General features: G+C 45.4%; 1 protein-coding gene across 1 annotated transcript in view; it reads right to left on the bottom strand.

Moving 5' to 3' along the window:
* The window catches only part of LOC148142879 (uncharacterized), a 41,744-nt gene extending 24,573 nt beyond the window's left edge, over positions 1–17,171 (bottom strand). Inside the window, exons 1-2 of the mRNA XM_087975756.1 lie at positions 17,105–17,171; positions 1,939–3,528 (exon numbers count right to left, since the gene is read on the bottom strand). Coding sequence (XP_087831882.1) covers positions 1,939–3,210 — 1,272 coding nt within the window. The 5' untranslated portion in view covers positions 3,211–3,528; positions 17,105–17,171. The remainder of the gene's footprint in view (positions 1–1,938; positions 3,529–17,104) is intronic.
* Positions 17,172–17,877: the final 706 nt, after the last annotated feature.

Genomic DNA, 17,877 nt, shown 5'->3' with positions numbered 1-17,877 from the left:
GAAAAGGGTGGAATTGTGAGAGGGAATTTCGGTTTAAACTTTAAGATGTGCCTGGACCACAGACTGATCTATAATAAAAGACAAAACTTTTGTTTCTTTTCTAACAACCATTTTATATACTCAAAAGAAGAATAGTTTAAATTGTGCAGAATGCTGACAATTTGTGAGCGATAGTAAAAACAAGCAGGCTCTTGATTGATGAAGCTACTAACACAGGCAGGGAAGGATGAGTCCTTGACTGATAAGACTGCTAGCACAGACAGAGAAGAATAAGTCTTTGACTGATAAGACTACAGGGTGAGAAAAACAACAACTTTAGAGACTCTGAAAACATTTGTTGCAGACTTTGTGATAAAAATAATGATGTTTTTAAGAATGTGAACCTCATGGCTTGTTGGAGCCAAGGAGAGGAGGGACTTGTGCTGTATATAATGGGAGACTTTGTAAGCCTCAGCGCGCCTTTTCTTTAAGGGTGCCCGACTCTGCAGACTTGACTTGTTAATAAAACTTTGTTTTCCTGAATTTGTCTAGAGCGATTATTGAGAAGCGATTTTCGTTTCTAACAGATACAGACTCGAACCTCACACCTTTTATGCAGTATCTGAGCTGAGACGTCACCTATTTTTATAAAACCTTAAACCATCTCGAGAAGGTGAATTAAAAGTAGTTCTGGGGTTTACATATTAATGAACTGAAACCTGCAACCCATGGTAAAAGATGAAAGACTAATCCGCAATCTAGATTTGTTCAATATCTTATCAGTTGCATGACACCGTCAGCTTTTGCTATAAATTCTGTGTCTTATGATTCTGCTCCACAGCTACCTGATGAAGGAGCAGCGCTTCAAAAGCCAGTGCTTCCAAATAAACCAGAAGGAAGATAACCTGGTGTTGTGTGATTTTTAACTTTATCCACCCCACCAGTCCAACATCGGCACCTCCACATCATTTCCAGTGGACACAGCCCACACCTCCCAGTACTGCCAGGAAACTGTACAATGACAATGGGATGATGTAGTACATGCACTCCTGAAAAATTCACAATTTCTAACAATACTGGCCACTCATTCACTGCTGCAACCGATAAACAACATTGGAAACATAGTACAGGAGACTGTCAGAAATGAGCACAACAGGTCAGGCAGCATCTGAGGAGCAGGAAAATCAACATTGCCCGAAAAATGTCGATTTTCCTGCTCCTTAGATGCTGCCTGACCTGCTGTGCGTTGCCAGCACCACTCTAATCTTGACTCTGATCTCCAGCATCAGCAGTTCTCACTTTCACCTGTAAGAAATGAGCAGTTTTAAAACAAAAACCTGGTTGCAATTCAAAGCTCTCAATGAGAGTCTGAACTCGGCGTGAAGTTCAAGTAATCTTTATTGCGACCCAACTTTGTTACAGCTTCAGAATCTCCCAACAGAAAGGCATTGAAAAAGTAGCAATGTTTTAAAAACAGCTCACAGTCAAAGTGCACACACTCCCTCCGACCCCTCACTTTCTTCATTATCGGTCACCACCAAGTTGCCCTTTGTAATTGGATCCTTGGTACACCCTTAACCTGGAGAAAGTATTGCCTCACTCAGCATTTTCAACCCGTATCCTGTATCCAAGTAAGTTGGATGGACAGTGCAGAGTCAATCATACAGCTGTGGGTCTGGAGTCACGTGTAGGCCAGATCAGGTAAAGGATGCAGCTGGGACGACTGAGTGAATCCTCTCCCTAAAAAAGAACTGCGTGAATCAGGTGGGAGTTTTCTTCCACCCCCACCCCACCGACAATGGTTTCACCGTTAGATTCTGAACTCCAGATTTCTGACTAAATTCCAATTCCACCATCTGCTGCAGTGGAAATCGAACCCGGGAGTCCCTGGAAACAGGTTGATAGTCCAGTCGATAATGGCACTTGGCCGTCATTCCTTCAATCCCCCTGCGATGGCACATGAACTCGCTGGTGGCTCCGCAGGTAGGAGGAGCGGGTGAAGGCCTTCCCGCACTCGGGGCAGCTAAAGGGCCTCTCCCCCGTGTGGACCTGCTGGTGCCTCAGCAGGTTAGAGGAATTGCTGAAGGCCTTCCCGCACTCCTGGCATGGGAACGGCCTCACCCCTGTGTGCACCCGCCGGTGGGTCAGCAGGTTAGTGGAATGCCTGAAGGCCTTCCCACACTCGGGGCAGCTGAAGGGCCTCTCCCCGGTGTGGACCCGCCAGTGGGTCAGCAAGTGAGAAGAATACCTGAAGGCCTTCCCACACTCTGTGCAAGGGAACAGCCTCTTCCCAGTGTGGACCTGCTGGTGGCTTAGCAGGTTAGAAGAATTGGTGAAGGCCTTCCCGCACTCAGGGCAGCTGAAGGGCCTTTCCCCCGTGTGGACCTGCTGGTGCCTCAGAAGGGTGGAGGAATTACTGAAGGCCTTCCCGCACTCAGGGCAGCTGAAGGGCCTCTCCCCGGTGTGGACCCACTGGTGGCTCCGCAGGTGGGAGGAATTGCTGAAGGCCTTCCCACACTCAGGGCAGCTGAAGGGCCTCTCCCCCGTGTGGACCCACTGGTGGCTCCGCAGGTGGGAGGAATTGCTGAAGGACTTCCCACATTCAGGGTAGCTGAAGGGCCTCTCCCCCGTGTGGACCCGCTGGTGGGTCAGCAAGTGGGAGGAATTCCTGAAGGCCTTCCCGCATTCGAGGCATCTGAAGGGCCTCTCCCCTGTGTGGACCCGCCGGTGGGTCAGCAGGTGGGAGGAATTGCTGAAGGCCTTCCCGCACTCGAGGCAGCTGAAGGGCCTCTCCCCCGTGTGGACTCGCCAGTGGGTCTGGAGGTTGGAGGCATGGGTAAAGGCCTTCCCACACTCAGGGCAGCTGAAGGGCCTCTCCCCTGTGTGGACTCGCTGGTGGGTCTGGAGTTTGGAGGCCTGGGAAAATGCCTTCCCACACTTGTGGCAGCTGAAGGGCCTCTCCCCCATGTGGACCCGCTGGTGGGTGTGGAGGTTGGTGGAATCACTGAAGCCCTTCCCACAGACAGGGCAGGGGAAGCGCCTCTCCCCAGTGTGGCTGTGCCGATGAGTCTCCAGGGCAGACGGGAAACGGAAGCCTTTTTTGCCGTCGCCACACTTCCACGGTTTCTCCACGGGGCGGGAATCTTCTGGTTTCTCCATGGCCAGAGCTTCAGCCACACACAAACATGTGCAGAGCCTATTCCCCACTGTGAATTCCTCTTTCCAGGCCATATAACTGCTTCAGGCTCCACACTCAGTGCACTGCAATGGTAGGGTCTCTCATCCAGTCCCACTGATGCTGAAAACGTACTCAAACAGGAACCAAAACGCTTTGCTCCTTCTCACAGAATCATAGTTGAAAACGGTTGCAATCCCGATGGATTGAGTGACTGTCAAAGTGAGGACTGCAGACGCTGGAGAGTCAGAAAATGTGGCGCTGGAAAAGCACAGCAGGTCAGGCAGCATCTGAGGAGCAGGAGAGTCAACATTTTGGGCATAAGGTCTTCATCTGTTGATTTTGAAACTTCCATCTTCAGATCTTCAAATGCTCTGTAAAAAGAGATTACAAAAGCCATCACTGTCAGTGCAGGGTAGAAATTCTGAACAAGGAATTCTACTTTCTGTGGAATATTCTTTTCTTTTGTTATTCCACAAAATTGAAAGCACCATCCCACTCTCTTCCCCCCTCTGTTCTCACTCCACTCTAACTAATTCCCTGAAGGTGCTGATTCAGAATCTTAAAGGGGCAGAAAAGCAAAAACGTCAAGACTGACATCTCTCTGCATTGTGGATAACTCCACAACACTGGGATACAGTTGACAGTAAGCAGGTCTGATTCTGGGAAGCAAACATAAGTGTATCAATTCATGGGGTAACCTGCAATGCAGCTATTTGTGGAACGAAATGGTTAACGTCCCCAGGAAGGTGGGAGCAAATTGAGACATCAAGGCATTAACACCGTCACACTTCAGTGAAACTCTTCTGCTCCCAGTCAGGGCAAAACATCTTTGAAAGCTGCTCTGAAAGTCCAGTCTTCACAACCACACTTCTGCTTTCACCAAAGATAATTAGAGTCATACAGCACGGAAACAGACCCTTTGGCTCAACTTGTCCGAGCTGAGCAGATATCCTAAATTAATCTAGCCACATTTGCCATCACTTGGCCCCTATATGGGCCGGGTGCTGGCAGCTGGGATAAATTGGGTTGGCTATCTGTTCGGCAAGAATGAGTTGGACCAAAGGATCTGTTTCCGTGCTGTACATCTCTATGACTCCAGTCGCATTTGCCATCACTTGGCCCCGATCCACTGAACACTACGTATTCATACACCCATCCAAGTGCCTTTTAACTGCTGGAATTGTACCAGAACCCACCACCTCATCTGGCAGCTCATTCCATAACTGCACCACCCTCTCCATCAAAAAAGTTTCCCATAAGATCTCTTTTACATCTCCGGCCTTACCGGAAACCTATTACCCTCTCGTTCGGGACTCCCCCATCCGAAGGAAAAGACCTTGAGTATTGACCCTATCCATGCCACTCAGGATTCTATAAAACGTCTGTAATGTCACCCTTCAGACTCTGGGGAAAACAGCCCCACCCATTCTTCAATCTCTCCTCGCCCAGGTAATTAAGACACATACCTGAGTTTGCAGAGTCTGCTCCCTCCCTGGATTCACTCCAGCTGCTACAAGTGAACAGATTTCCACCCCTCCCCTCTCTCGCCTTCCCAGGATGAACAATTCCTCCAGAGGGAGGGAGTTTCACTCTGAAACTGACAGGGCCACTTCCGCGCATTGTGACGCCATCAATGGGTCGGGGGTGGGGGAGGGTATGGGAGACGGGGCAAGAGAAAGGGGCGGGACGAGATGCGGGGCTCGGCCGGAAGCGGGACCCCGCACTCCGCCTGCGCTGCCCTGCACAGTTTGCAGAAATTCCTTCCCTTCACAGAATCCCCAGTGTAGAAGCAGGCCACTCGGCGCAACGAGTCCACACCGACCCTCCAAAGGGTAACTCACCCTCAACCATTCCCCTAGCCTTTTTGCTCAAAACTGTTAGAAATGGGGTAAAGTGTTGTTTTTGCAGATGTAGAAAAAGCATACAGAAAAGCGGTACAGCAAGATAACTATTAACCCTGCAGGTATTTAGGGACTTTTCAGTGTATAATTGTGGTTAATTAAATGCTAACATTGGTGTGTAATTACTATAACAAAAAATTCTTTTTGTAAAATTATGCTTTCAGCAAAAAGCTGAGATAACCGAAATGCTTGAGCTACACAAAACGATACAAGTTAATGAAATGTCCGAGGATGGAATGTACCAGCAGAATTGATACAAAATGTGAAACCAGATCTTGACAAAATAAATGTATGTGTCAGCATTTACAGAAAGGAAGGTTGCCAACCTGGGGAAGGGGGAAGTAATAAGGGTGGAGTGCAGCTGGGCAGTGGTCTGGTACAGTAAGAGAGATTGGGTAATTAGGAGTCTGGAGAGATGCCCTCACTCAGCTCAAAGGGTATAACTGTACACTAACCTGAGTTCTAATTTGCTCATTTGCTTCTGCATTTGATGCCCTTTCGTGCAAGATCGTAGAATAAATTGTCTTGTTTCCAGTTTTGGTGGTCTCGTCTAAATTTTATTAAACTTGTTTCTAAAAGATTTAGGGGCGTGTTCCAGGATCCCAAGCTCCGGTCACTCGGCATTCTTGGAGAAACGGAGAAGGTGCACCTCGCTGATTTCGGCGATCTCTAGTTTCCCCTTGTTGCCGAGGCAGCTCTGGGCGAGCGTGATCCGGACTGGGAGACCCTGGAGACAGGACGGGCAGACGCGACGCAGCGGGTTCGGTCGGGTAACTCTTGTGCACAAGACCCGGGTAAGAAAAAGGTCTTAAATAAGTATTATCTGGGTGACTGGGGTAGGCACAGGGTTTTGTTTTGTTGTCAGTCTTTGCCACGAGCGAGGCGCACTAAGACACGGCGGGTTGGTCGGGTAACTCTTATGGACTTAAGACCCACATTCGCGGGCGGCCAGGATTTGCAGCATTACTTGCTGTTTCGCCGTGCTGCGAAGGGCACTAAGACGTGGTGGTTCGGTCAGGTTACTCTTGTGTACATAAGACCTGGGTAAAGGTAAATTTCGGGCGACCTCGATTGACAACGTATTTTGCTGTCTGGTATTGCCGCGGGACGGGGTGCGCATTCGACCAAGTAACATTTGTGCACAGACCAAGGTATGAAAATTGACCTTTAAGTATTACCTTGGTGGTCAGTTCCGTACGAGAAGTACGGGGGAATTGGCAACTTAAAAAAATAGAGAATAAAGGTCTTTAATTGGCTAGATTAATCTAACAAGTAAGGTGTCTAACTGACTCGATCACCCAGCCTTAGACCGGTTATTAAGAAGGGAAACCCCCACGCGGAGATTAGGACCCTGAAGTGGGTGTGGAAGAAGGTAACACCGAACTTCAGAGAGGTTAATTTAAATTATATAAAGAAAACGGCCGAGTATTAAAATGGGAAATAAGAATAGCAATTTAGATGTAGAAGGGGACATGAGAGGGACGTTCGAGGACCACATCCCAACGGACAGTCCTTTAGGAAAAATGTTAAGAGATTGGAAGTGCAATCCTCGGACGCGAGGAAAGGATAAAATACGAATGATAAAATGTCAATGAAAAACAGCCTTATAGTCAGGAGGAATCAGATCATGCTTCGTGTCAGAAGGGCTAGTAGCTGAAGGGCTACTGAGGAGGCACTTCGTAACTAACTTATGGCAGACGCCCAGAAAAATATTCAAAAGCTAGAGGAGTCGTTGCGGGAAACTCAAAGTATCTGTGAGACATGGTGTCTGTGTGTGTGTGTGTGAGAGAGAGAGAAAAGAGCTGTACAGCTAGTAGAAAGTTTAACCCTTTGTGATTCAGTGTGAATGCACAATTGTTTGTTGGTGATTGAATGTTCCCTGGAGCTTGAGATCCGGGATTGTTTTGAATCTGATTTCTATTATGGAAATTTTAACATGATTTCTTTTAAGGTTAAGGATTTTGCAAGATTATGAAATAAAATGTTCTTTTTACAGGTCATGACTGCCTTACTATCAGTTTCTAACTAACCTCTTTTATCCTCACATAAAAGTGATTTATGGTGGACAGTTGAAGTTTTAACTTGAATAGACAAATCCTTTTAAGGCAGCTCTGGTTATTTCACGACCTATAGCATTGTAATTGAGCAATGACTGGTCAGGACTACTTGGGAGGACTAGTTTTGGATTTGAATCAGGGGACTGGAACCGGGTGATTGTGGTGGATTTCAGAGTTGGGAGCTGTGTGCATTTTGAATATTAAACACTGAATAAAAGAATTTATAATATATAAATATATATTTACAAGTAAGATTCCAAAATGTATAGTTAGGAACAGGCTTTAAAGAAAAGCAAGCATCAATTGATAAATTGTATTTGAGATTACAGGGAGCAAAAAAGAATCAAGGTTTAAACAAAACATTGGGTGAGGAGATGTTACAAAAGGGAGGAGAAAGGATTGGGGAGGAGATGTTAAGGGGTCTGGTAGACAGGAACAAGGATCAAAGTGGAAATCCCCACAGGCGGGATGTTATTACTGTGGAAAGACAGGTCACTTTAAGAGAGAGTGTCCAGATCTGAAAAAGGAAGTAAAGGCAGTGCCGTTTTTTAACCTTGATGAAAAATAGGGGTGTCAGGAGTTCCTGCCCCCGGGGACCCACCAGGAACCCTTGATAAATTTAAAGGTGGGACCTTACAAAGAGGACGTAGTTTTCCTAGTCGAGACGGGGGCAGCAAGGTCATCCTTAAATTTTAAGCCCAAGGGAGTGGGAACAAAAACAAAAGTTAATTGGATTATGGTGACAGTTTTGTGATGAGAGGCATGAAGAATCAGTTTTGCGTTCATGACGAGATATTGCCACCAAATTGGGGATTTAGTTAACTGCAAAAGGTGCTATTGAATCTGTTGAGGTTCTTATAAATGAATGTGCTTGAGCAAAAATATATAATTAATAATTAATATTTATAATAATTCAATTGTGTTAGCCTGAATCTATATTAATTGGCAGGATTCCTTCATGCATTCTCAGTGACCTGTCATATTGATTCATGGTTAATTTAAAACATGACTGCATTAATTCATTGTTAATTAAAGAATGGAAAACTTCATTACTGGCCAGTGTGTGTGCAGGCAGTGGTAGCAATAGCCTTATTGGTAGAGGAGAGTCGGAAACTTACTTTTAGGGGAGCCTTAGTAGTCAGCACCCCACATCAGGTACGGTCAGGAGAAGAAAGGGGCATGATTAGAAGGAGAAAGTGAGGTCTGCAGATGCTGGAGATCAAAGTTGAAACTTTATTGCTGGAACAGCACAGCAGGTCAGGCAGCATCCAGGGAACAGGAGATTCGACGTTTCGGGCACAGGCCCTTCTTCAGGAATGCATGATTAGAAGAGCTACTCTGAGGGAATGGAGAGCTTCTTCATGATTAGAAGAGCTACTCTGAGGGAATGGAAAAGAGACATCCGGTGGGTGAGGGAGTGATACCAGCCAAAAACAAATTCCCCAATGTGGACCCACATTGGAAGGATATCGATGAACATGATAGAGGAAAAATGAGGGACTTACGAGAAATGGTCATTTTGGGTATTAAAGAAGCAGCACCTAAATCTCAGAAGTTTTTTAAAGCTTTTGAAGTAAGACAGGAAAAGGAGGAAGCCCTGTCATCCTTTTTACAGAGATTAAAAGAAGCCACTAGAAAATATTCGGGAATGAATCCCGATGATCCGGTAGCACAGGGACTTTTAAAGGTCCAATTTGTGACTAAATCATGGCCGGACATACAAAAGAAATTACAGAAATTAGAAGGCTGGAGTGAAAAACAGATAGAAGATCTGTTATATGAGGCACAGAAAGTGTGTGTGAAAAGGGAAGAGGAGAAACAAAAACAAAAAGCTAAAATAATGGTTGCAGCAGTTGAAGAAATTACGATCGACAATGTCCAAGGTTAAGACGACAAAGAGAAGCGGTATCATTGATGATTTTTGATGAAGATTAGGGGAGTCAGGGGTTCCCTCCTCCTGTGACCCACCGGGAACCCTTGATAAATTTAAAGGTGGGACCTGAAGGAGAGGAAACAGTGTTTTTAGTGGATACGGGAGCAGCACGATCATCCCTAAGCTTTAGACCTAGCGGTGTTAAATTAACTAACAAAGGTCTCAAGGTTCCTGGAGTAAAAGGCAAAGAATTCTTAAATCAGAATGCAGGACAATGGCTCACAGACTCGAGGATCTTGAAATATGAGACAATCTTAATAGAACAGGATGACCTTGTGTTAGTCACAGACAGTTGCTTGAATCCAGCTGCATTTCTGTGGCGGAGAGAGGGGGGTAGCCCCTGTCAATCTAGAATATGACTGTCTTGATATTACTGAATATCAGACTAAGTGCGAATGAACTTAAGAGACGTACTGTTGCATGCGAGAGCTCGGTTGTTTATTGATGGGTCCTCCCGGATGATTGAGGGTAAAAAGCACAATGAATATACTGTAGTAGACGGGATAGAGGGAAGCATTATCGAGGCTGAAAGACTGCCTAACGGCTGGTCAGAGTTCAATGATAAGTTTTTAAAGAACTATACTGTGGCGCTCGGCTCTTCTTTGTCTATTCTTAGGAATAAAGGCCTGTTGGTACAGACACTGCCACTCGAGTTTGCAGTACATCGAATACACCCGGGTGATTGGGTCCTGATCAAGACCTGGAAAGATACCAAACTGCACCCGTGCTGGGAGGGACCATTCCTAACCCTCCTGACTAGTGAAACAGCTTTTCGGACTGCTGAGAAAGGGTGGAGTCATCACACTCGCGTTAAAGGTCCTGTTAATGCCCCAAAGGCGGAGTGGCACGCTCATCCTACAGACAACCCTCTGAAAGTTAAGAAAGAAAGAATGAATGGAGACAAAAGAAAGGGCTGTGTGACACCTAAAATGTTAAGACAGGACGGTAGGCAGAGTTCAGAGATGGGTAGATACTGGTATAGTATTGTAATGTTAGTAGTACTAACTATTCAAGGAAATGCAAAAAATCACTTCACTACGCTGTGCCAGAATTATGCTAAACAAGAGGGACTTGCCGACTGTTGGGTCTGTGCAGAGGTCCCACACTATGGCAAATCTGGGATCCCCACCTCGGTAATACCGCTCACTAAAAAAGAAGTATACGATGCACAATAATTTGATGTGGGTTCAAATAATACAAAGTGGAGGTTTGAAAGAAGCAAATATAGCTTTGCGGGATGGCTCCCAAGGCCAGCTCCAAAACATCAGGGCACTATTGATAGTCTTAGAATTTCCCCACCGAAAGAAGCAGTAAATACCACCGGTTTCTGTAATCAGAATGATGCTGCACCTTTCCAACTGGGAAAATCATCTTGTGTCCACACCAGTCAAGCCACTGCCACGACCACTCCCCGAATATTAAACGGAACATATTGGGTATGCGGTCTGAAGGCCTATCCATTTATTCAAGGGGAAAAATATGTTTGTGTGATCAAATGTGTCATGTTATGAAGTTGACGAAACACTTCCCCAAAACCAGAAAGGTTGGAGTGGCTGCTGTTACCTCGCTTATATAGTCCCTCACCTCCGAATAGAAAAGCATGAGCCCAACCTGAGAAAGGAGGGGGGGATAAGACGCAAGACCAGAGAGGTCTCAGAAGGAGACCGTCTACTGTGGACACTACTCCCAATACGGCACTACAAGGGCAGGGGTGGAAATACAGAAATAGCGGCTGCCCTTGAAAATTTAATTAATGATACCACCAGCGCGATGGGAGAAACTCAATCCCAAATATCGGCCATAACCACTGAAATGATTGCCACAAGACTGACAGCTTTACAGAATCAAATGGCTTCAGACTATCTTTTGGCCGAAAAAGGGGGAACCTGTGCTCTGATTGGTAAAGAATGCTGCACCTTCATCACAGACACCTCTTCCATAGTGGAAGATAAGGTGGAAATAGTAAAGAAAAAGATAAGCAATAAGAGAAATTGAAGATGAACTCCAAAAAGATGAAGGATAGGGATGGGGTAACTGGAGATTGACCGGGTGGGAAAACCGTTCGTGAATTTAGGCATTTATGTGCTACTAATAATTGTAGGTTTACTGATAGGGTTTAATGTGTTAAAATGGATAATGACTAAGCTGGTAATGTCTTTGGGAGGACAACAACCAATAATGGTACAAACTTAGAAGGACAGAAATGACTAGATTGTGAACCTCGACACCATAGGGTGAAAAGAGGGCAGAACATAAGATTGCAAAAACAACAAATGGTTAAGAAAAGAAATGGGGGAATTGTTAGAAATGGGTAAAGTATTGTTTTTGCAGATGTAGAAAAAGCATACAGGAAAGGGGTACAGCAAGAGAACTATTAACCCTGCAGGTATTTAGGGACTTTTCAGTGTATTATTGTGGTTAATTAAATGCTAACATTGGTGTGTAATTACTATAACAAAAAGTTCTTTTTGTAAAATTATGCTTTCAGCAAAAAGCTGAGATAACCGAAATGCTTGAGCTATACAAAACGATACAAGTTAATGAAATGTCCGAGGATGGAATGTACCAGCAGAATTGATACAAAATGTTAAACCAGATCTTGACAAAATAAATGTATGTGTCGGCATTTACAGAAAGGAAGGTTGCCAACCTGGGGAAGGGGGAAGTAATAAGGGTGGAGTGCAGCTGGGCAGTGGTCTGGTACAGTAAGAGAGATTGGGTAATTAGGAGTCTGGAGAGATGCCCTCACTCAGCTCAAAAGGTATAACTGTACACTAACCTAAGTTCTAATATGCTCATTTGCTTCTGCATTTGATGCCCTTTCTTGCAAGATCGTAGAATAAATTGTCTTGTTTCCAGTTTTGGTGGTCTTGTCTAAATTTTATTAAACTTGTTTCTAACAATACTAACGCTCCTGACGAATACACCTAACCTGCACATCCCTGGGCACTATGGGTAATTTAGAACTGCCAATCCACCCTAACCTGCACATCCCTACACACCATGGATAATTTTGTATTGCAAATCCCCCCCTAAAATGGATAAAATTAAAAATCACACAACACCAGGTTGGAGACCAACACGTTTGTTTGAAAGCATTAGCATTTGGAGCGCTGCTCCTTCATTCGGTGGTTGTCGAGAATAAGGTCATAAGACATAGAATTTATGGAAAAACATGACAGTGTCCACGTCATTGAAATGACATGTTGAACAAACCTGGATTGTTCAGTCTTTCATCTTTTCGATTGGGTTGCAGGCATCATTAACATGCAAATCCCAGAACTACCTGTAAGGCACCTTCTCATGAGAACTTAAAGTTTTATAACAAAAAGTGACAGAGCTGAAAATGTGTTGCTGGAAAAGCGCAGCAGGTCAGGCAGCATCCAGGTAACAGGAGAATCGACGTTTCGGGCATAAGCCCTTCTTCAGGAAGGGCTTCTGTCCGAAACGTCGATTCTCCTGTTCCCTGGATGCTGCCTGACCTGCTGCACTTTTCCAGCAACACATTTTCAGCTCTGATCTCCAGCATCTGCAGTCCTCACTTTCTCCCCAACAAAAAGTGACATTTTAGCCCAGCTCTGCAAGTGAAGTGTAGTGCGGTGCGGTGTGGTCATGAGAGAGAGAAAATGTCTATTTCCATCCTGTATGTCTCTACCTATTTGAGAACAGATGCCTTACTTCTGTTGGTGTAAGTATTGTTGTAAATCATAGCTGGGTACTAATACTTAGATATAAGGGGGAAGAGAATTCCTCAAATAGGGTAGTATAAGAATCCTGGGAGAGCCCTATTTCTGGTTTACTTGCTAATGAACAAACATTAAACACAAGCACCTATTTATTTCAAATTTGGTTTCATTTTTCTTGTGTGATTCCCTGTTGTGACTACACTGTGCCTGGATGGTTGACAGGCTGGGAGATTGTTGGTTGGGGCTTGATTGACTGAATGTTTTATTGTTCCAGAAGGTGTAGAAGGGAACAGGGAGATCAACAGAGGACAGAGAAATCAGGACCTGAAATCTGACCTGACACCAGCTGACCCTGTGATCAGTGCTTTGATTAGCAGTGCCAACCCTCTACCTTTACTTAACTTCCCATTTGAGGACACCCTCAATATTCAGGATCCAATCCTTGTCATCCTGAAGCCATGTCGCTGTAGGAGTGTCAGATTGCAATTATTCACTTCAATGTATGTAGTCAATTCATTCACTTTTGTTACAATGCAGCACACATTTAGACACACCATTTTTAGTTTCAATTTTTGTGATCTTTAGAGTCTAGTTTTGATTGCTGGTACATTTACTCTCCTTGTCCCTTTCAACTGTTCTCTGATGTTCATTTTCCACATTACTACATTAGTCACTGGCCTTGATTTGGATTAGCCATAATGTCCAGGGACGTGCAGGTTAGGTGGGTTAGCCATGGGAAATGCAGGGTTATAGTTTCAGAGTAATAGAAGCAGGAGTAGGCCATTTGGCCCATCCAGCCGCTCCACCATTCATTTAGATCAGGGCTGATCTATCCATTCTCTCAGCTCCTCCTCCCTGCATTATTCCAACTACCCTTAATTCCCCTACCATTGCAAAAACCCATCCAACTGTGTCTTGAATATACTTAATGAAGCTGCCTCCACTGCTTCTTTGGGCAGAGAATTCCAAAGATTCACTACTCTCCAGGAAAAGCAGTTCCTCCTCATCTCTGTCCTAAATTTACTCCTCCTAATCTTGAGGCCTGGTTTCATTCACCAGCAGAAATTACTCAATAGGTAGAGCATCATCCCCACAGTGCAATGAATTCCCACTTTCCACCAAAATCCTGGATGCAACTCATTCAGTTGCTGTCTCACAAATGCAAGATTTCATTGTAACTTCTTCTGTTCCCATTAAGGGCAAAACATCTTTGAAAGCTGCTCTGAAACTCCAGCCTTCACAATCACACTTCTGCTTTCACCAAAGATTAGAGTCATACAGCACGGAAACAGCCCATTTGGTCCAACTTGTCCGGCCAAACAGATATCCTAAATCAACCTAATCCAATTTGCCTGCATGTGGCTCATATCCCTCAAAACCCTTCCTTTTCATGTACCCATCCAAATGCCTTTTAAAATTCTCCCTCACCTCAAACAAAAACTTTGTAGTTTTGGACCTTTCTACTTTGGCAAAAGTAACTTGGGTATTCACCCTATCCATGCCCCTTACGAACGTCTATAAGGTCACCCTTCAGCCTCCAGTGCTCTAGGGAAAATATCCCCAGTCATTTGAGTCTCTCCCTGTAGCTCGAACCCTCCAACTCTGACAGGAGCCTTAAAAATCTTTTCCGACCCCTTTCAAAGTTTCACAACATCTTTTCTATAACAGGGAGACCAGAAATGAATGCAGTCTTCCAAATGTGGACTCACACAGCTGCAACATGACCTCCCAATTCCTGTACTCTCTGCTCTGACCAATAAAGGAAAGCATACCAAATGCCTTCTTCACTATTCTGTCTACCGGTGACTCCACTTTCAAGGAACTATGAACCTGCACTCTAAGGTCTCTTTGTTCTGCAACACTCCCCTTAACTGTGTCAGTCCTGCCTGGATTGCTTGACCAAAATGCAAACGACACACCTCTTAAACTAATGCAGGGAGGAGGAGCTGAGAGAATGGATAGATCAGCCCTGATCTTAATGAATGGCGGAGCGGCTGGATGGCCCATCAGCTCACCTGATCAATTCTCATTCATAGTGAACTCTATTTCCTCTCTTATTCCTTTGAAGTTGAAAATCTCCACCCTACACACTCTCTCCATTCTCAGTTTGCTGAACCTCATCCTGAAGGGTCTGCTTCATGCTGATTAACAGGCCCACACTCAGGGTGGAGAGGGGGTGGGGACCTAATTGAAACAAGGAATACTGAACAGCCTGGACAGAGTGGAATTTGGAAAGCTGTTTCCATTGGTTGGAGGGATTAGAACCAGTGGGCACAGCCTTAGAGTAAAGGGAAGACCTTTCAGCATGGAGATACGGAGAAACTTCTTCAGCCAGACAGCGGTGAATCTATGGAATTCACTGCCACAGAAGGCTGTGCAGGCCAGGTCACCGAGGATATTCAAGATTGAGATGGAGACGTGTTTGAGTCTCAAGGTGATGGAGGGTTACGGAGATGAAGTGGGAGAATGTGGCTGAGGAACCTATCGGCCATGATTGAACGGCAGAGCAAACCTTGAATGGTCCAATTTCTGCTCCGATGCCTTATGTTCTCTTGCTGTCCTGGACACACACAGAGCGCATTGGAAGCAGGAGTAGGCTGTTTGGTCTTTCAAGCCTGCACCAACATTCAACAGATTATCGGCAGATTCACAACCATCGAGATGAATAGGTTGGGACTTGTTCACTGGATCACAGGAGGTTTAGAGGTGACCTAACAGAGGTTTATAAAATCAAGAGAGGCAGAGATGAGGTGACCGCTAGTATCCTTTCCCTAAGGTGGGGGTTTCAAGATTAGGCAGCAAATTTGAAGGTGTGAGGAGAAAGGATTTTAAAAAGGCAGGGGGGGCACTTTTCTTTTTACACAGAGTGGTTTGTATGTGGAATGAATGTGGATGCAGGTTGAGTAACAACATTGAAAAGACATTTGGATAAGTATATGAATAGGAAAGGTTCGGAGGAATATGTGCCAATCACAGGTAGGTGGAATTAGTTTAGTTTGTGAATATAGTCAGCCTTAGACTAGTTTGACTAAAGGGTCTGGTTCTGTTGGTGTCTGACTCTGTAACTGTTCTATACTGGTGTTAAATCATTTACTTGCCTTCTCCCAGAAACATCCACTTCTTTGGTGTTTAAAAATCAGATGAACTCAGCCTTGAATAATATTCAATGACCCCCTAATGCAGGAAGACATCCCCACTTCTGAACTCAATTCCTCTTGTTAATATACCCCTTGCCTTGCTGATTGCTTGCTGCACCTGTCCAGGCAAAAGTGAGGACTGTAGATGCTGGAAATCAGAGTCGAGATTAGAGTGATGCTGGAAAAGCACAGCCGGTCAGGCAGCATCTGAGGAACAGGAAAAATCAACATTTCAGGGAAAAGCTCTTCACCTGCACCTGTCTGACAACTGGCACTGACTGGTGTAGAAGGATGCTGAGGCCCCTTTGCACATCTACACATCATTCCTGATGAAGTGCTCGGGAACAAAATGTCCACTTTCCTGGTCCTCGGATGCTGCCTGACCTACTGCCTTTTTCCAGCCACACTTTGACTCTAATCTCCAGCATCTGCAGTTCTCACTTGCTCCACATCCCAATATATCACCATTTAAACGATATATCTCCTTTCTGCTTTTTTTTTCACAGCAATGGTTATAACTTCACATTGAGATACTGCATTTATCACGTGTTTGTAAATTGTGGTCTTCTCTACATCGGGAAGACTGAGTGTAACTGGGGAACAGTTTGGCGAGCATCACAGCTGGGTCCGCAGAGGCTGACCAGACCTCCCAGTCGCCACTCATTTTAATTCCCCTTCCCACTCCCTTTCTGACAAGAACATCTTAGGCTTCCTCTATTGCCACAACGAACCAAACCGTAAATTGGGGAAACAACACCCCATCTTCTGCCCAGGCAGCCTACAGCCTGTAGGACTCAACATCAAGTTCTCCAATTTCAAATAACCTCCCTTTCCATCCCCCTGCTCCGTTCTCAGCCCCGTGCCCCTCATTTCCACTTTTCCCTTTCACTAACCTGATTTCTTCCACCCATTGACTCATCAGGCCGTACCATCTCCCTGTCTTCACTTATCCCCACTTTAGCCCCCTGCCCCAGCACCCATCCCCAGTCCTGAAGAAGAGTTACACCCGAAACATCAACTTCTCCACTTCCTGATGCTTCCTGGTTTGCTGTGTCCTTCCAGCCTCCTGCCTGTCTATTTTGCCAATTGAGACACACACCTCGACCATGTTTCCAGAGCCTGTCCCCTCCCTGGGTTCACTCCCTTTCCTTTCAGTTGCTGCAAATCAACAATTGAATCCCAGAATGAAAACGAAACGGAAAAGGGGGCGAGAAAAGAGAGTGCTGTACTCACAGATCTTAGACAGAGGAAGGAATTTGCAGTCTGGGTGAAGCTCAATGTTGATTCAGAAAGAGAGGAGCAGGAGTAACAGCTTCAGAAACTCATTGTCCAACTTCCGCATTCAGACAATGCAGTGGCTCTGATTGGCAGGAGGACCAGTCTCCTTCCGGTCCTCCAGGGTTCCCTCCTGGGCCATCAAAGGAAGGTCGCGGGCCTTTTTTTGCGGAACGCGATGAGCATGGCCAGAGTTTTGCTGAGCTGAAAATGTGTTGCTGGAAAAGCGCAGCAGGTCAGGCAACATCCAGGGAACAGGAGAATCGATGTTTCGGGCATAGGCCCTTCTTCAGGAATCCAGAGTTTTGCTGATACCGGTGGGCATGTGCACTGCGTTGCTGACACCGGGTAACATGCGCAGTATGCTCACTGGGGATGCTGGTGTTCCTGTCAGATTTTAAGAGTCCAAATGCCAATGGGTAAAAAAGGGGTAGAGGCACAATTTGTTTCTTCGCTGTGGTTCGACACTTCATTGCTTTTGCATTCTGTCTGGATGCTCAACTTTTGTATGTCTTTTCACCACGTTGGGGGGCGAGTCCAGAACTGGAGGGCACGGGTTTATGGTGAGAGGGGAAAGGTTTCTGAGGGGTAACCTTTTTGCACAGACGGTAGTGCGTGTCAGACAGAGAAATTGGTGGAGGCTAGTACGTATGATATTTTAAATGCATCTGCATGGGGATATGAATAGGACAGATTCGGAGGGATAAGGGGCCAAATAATGGCAAATGGGT

Source organism: Chiloscyllium plagiosum, unplaced genomic scaffold, assembly GCF_037043375.1.
Source record: "Chiloscyllium plagiosum isolate Xiang-an unplaced genomic scaffold, Cpla_swu_hap1 HiC_scaffold_27, whole genome shotgun sequence".
Taxonomy (NCBI): domain Eukaryota; kingdom Metazoa; phylum Chordata; class Chondrichthyes; order Orectolobiformes; family Hemiscylliidae; genus Chiloscyllium; species Chiloscyllium plagiosum.
This window is presented reverse-complemented; position numbering and strand designations above follow the sequence as displayed.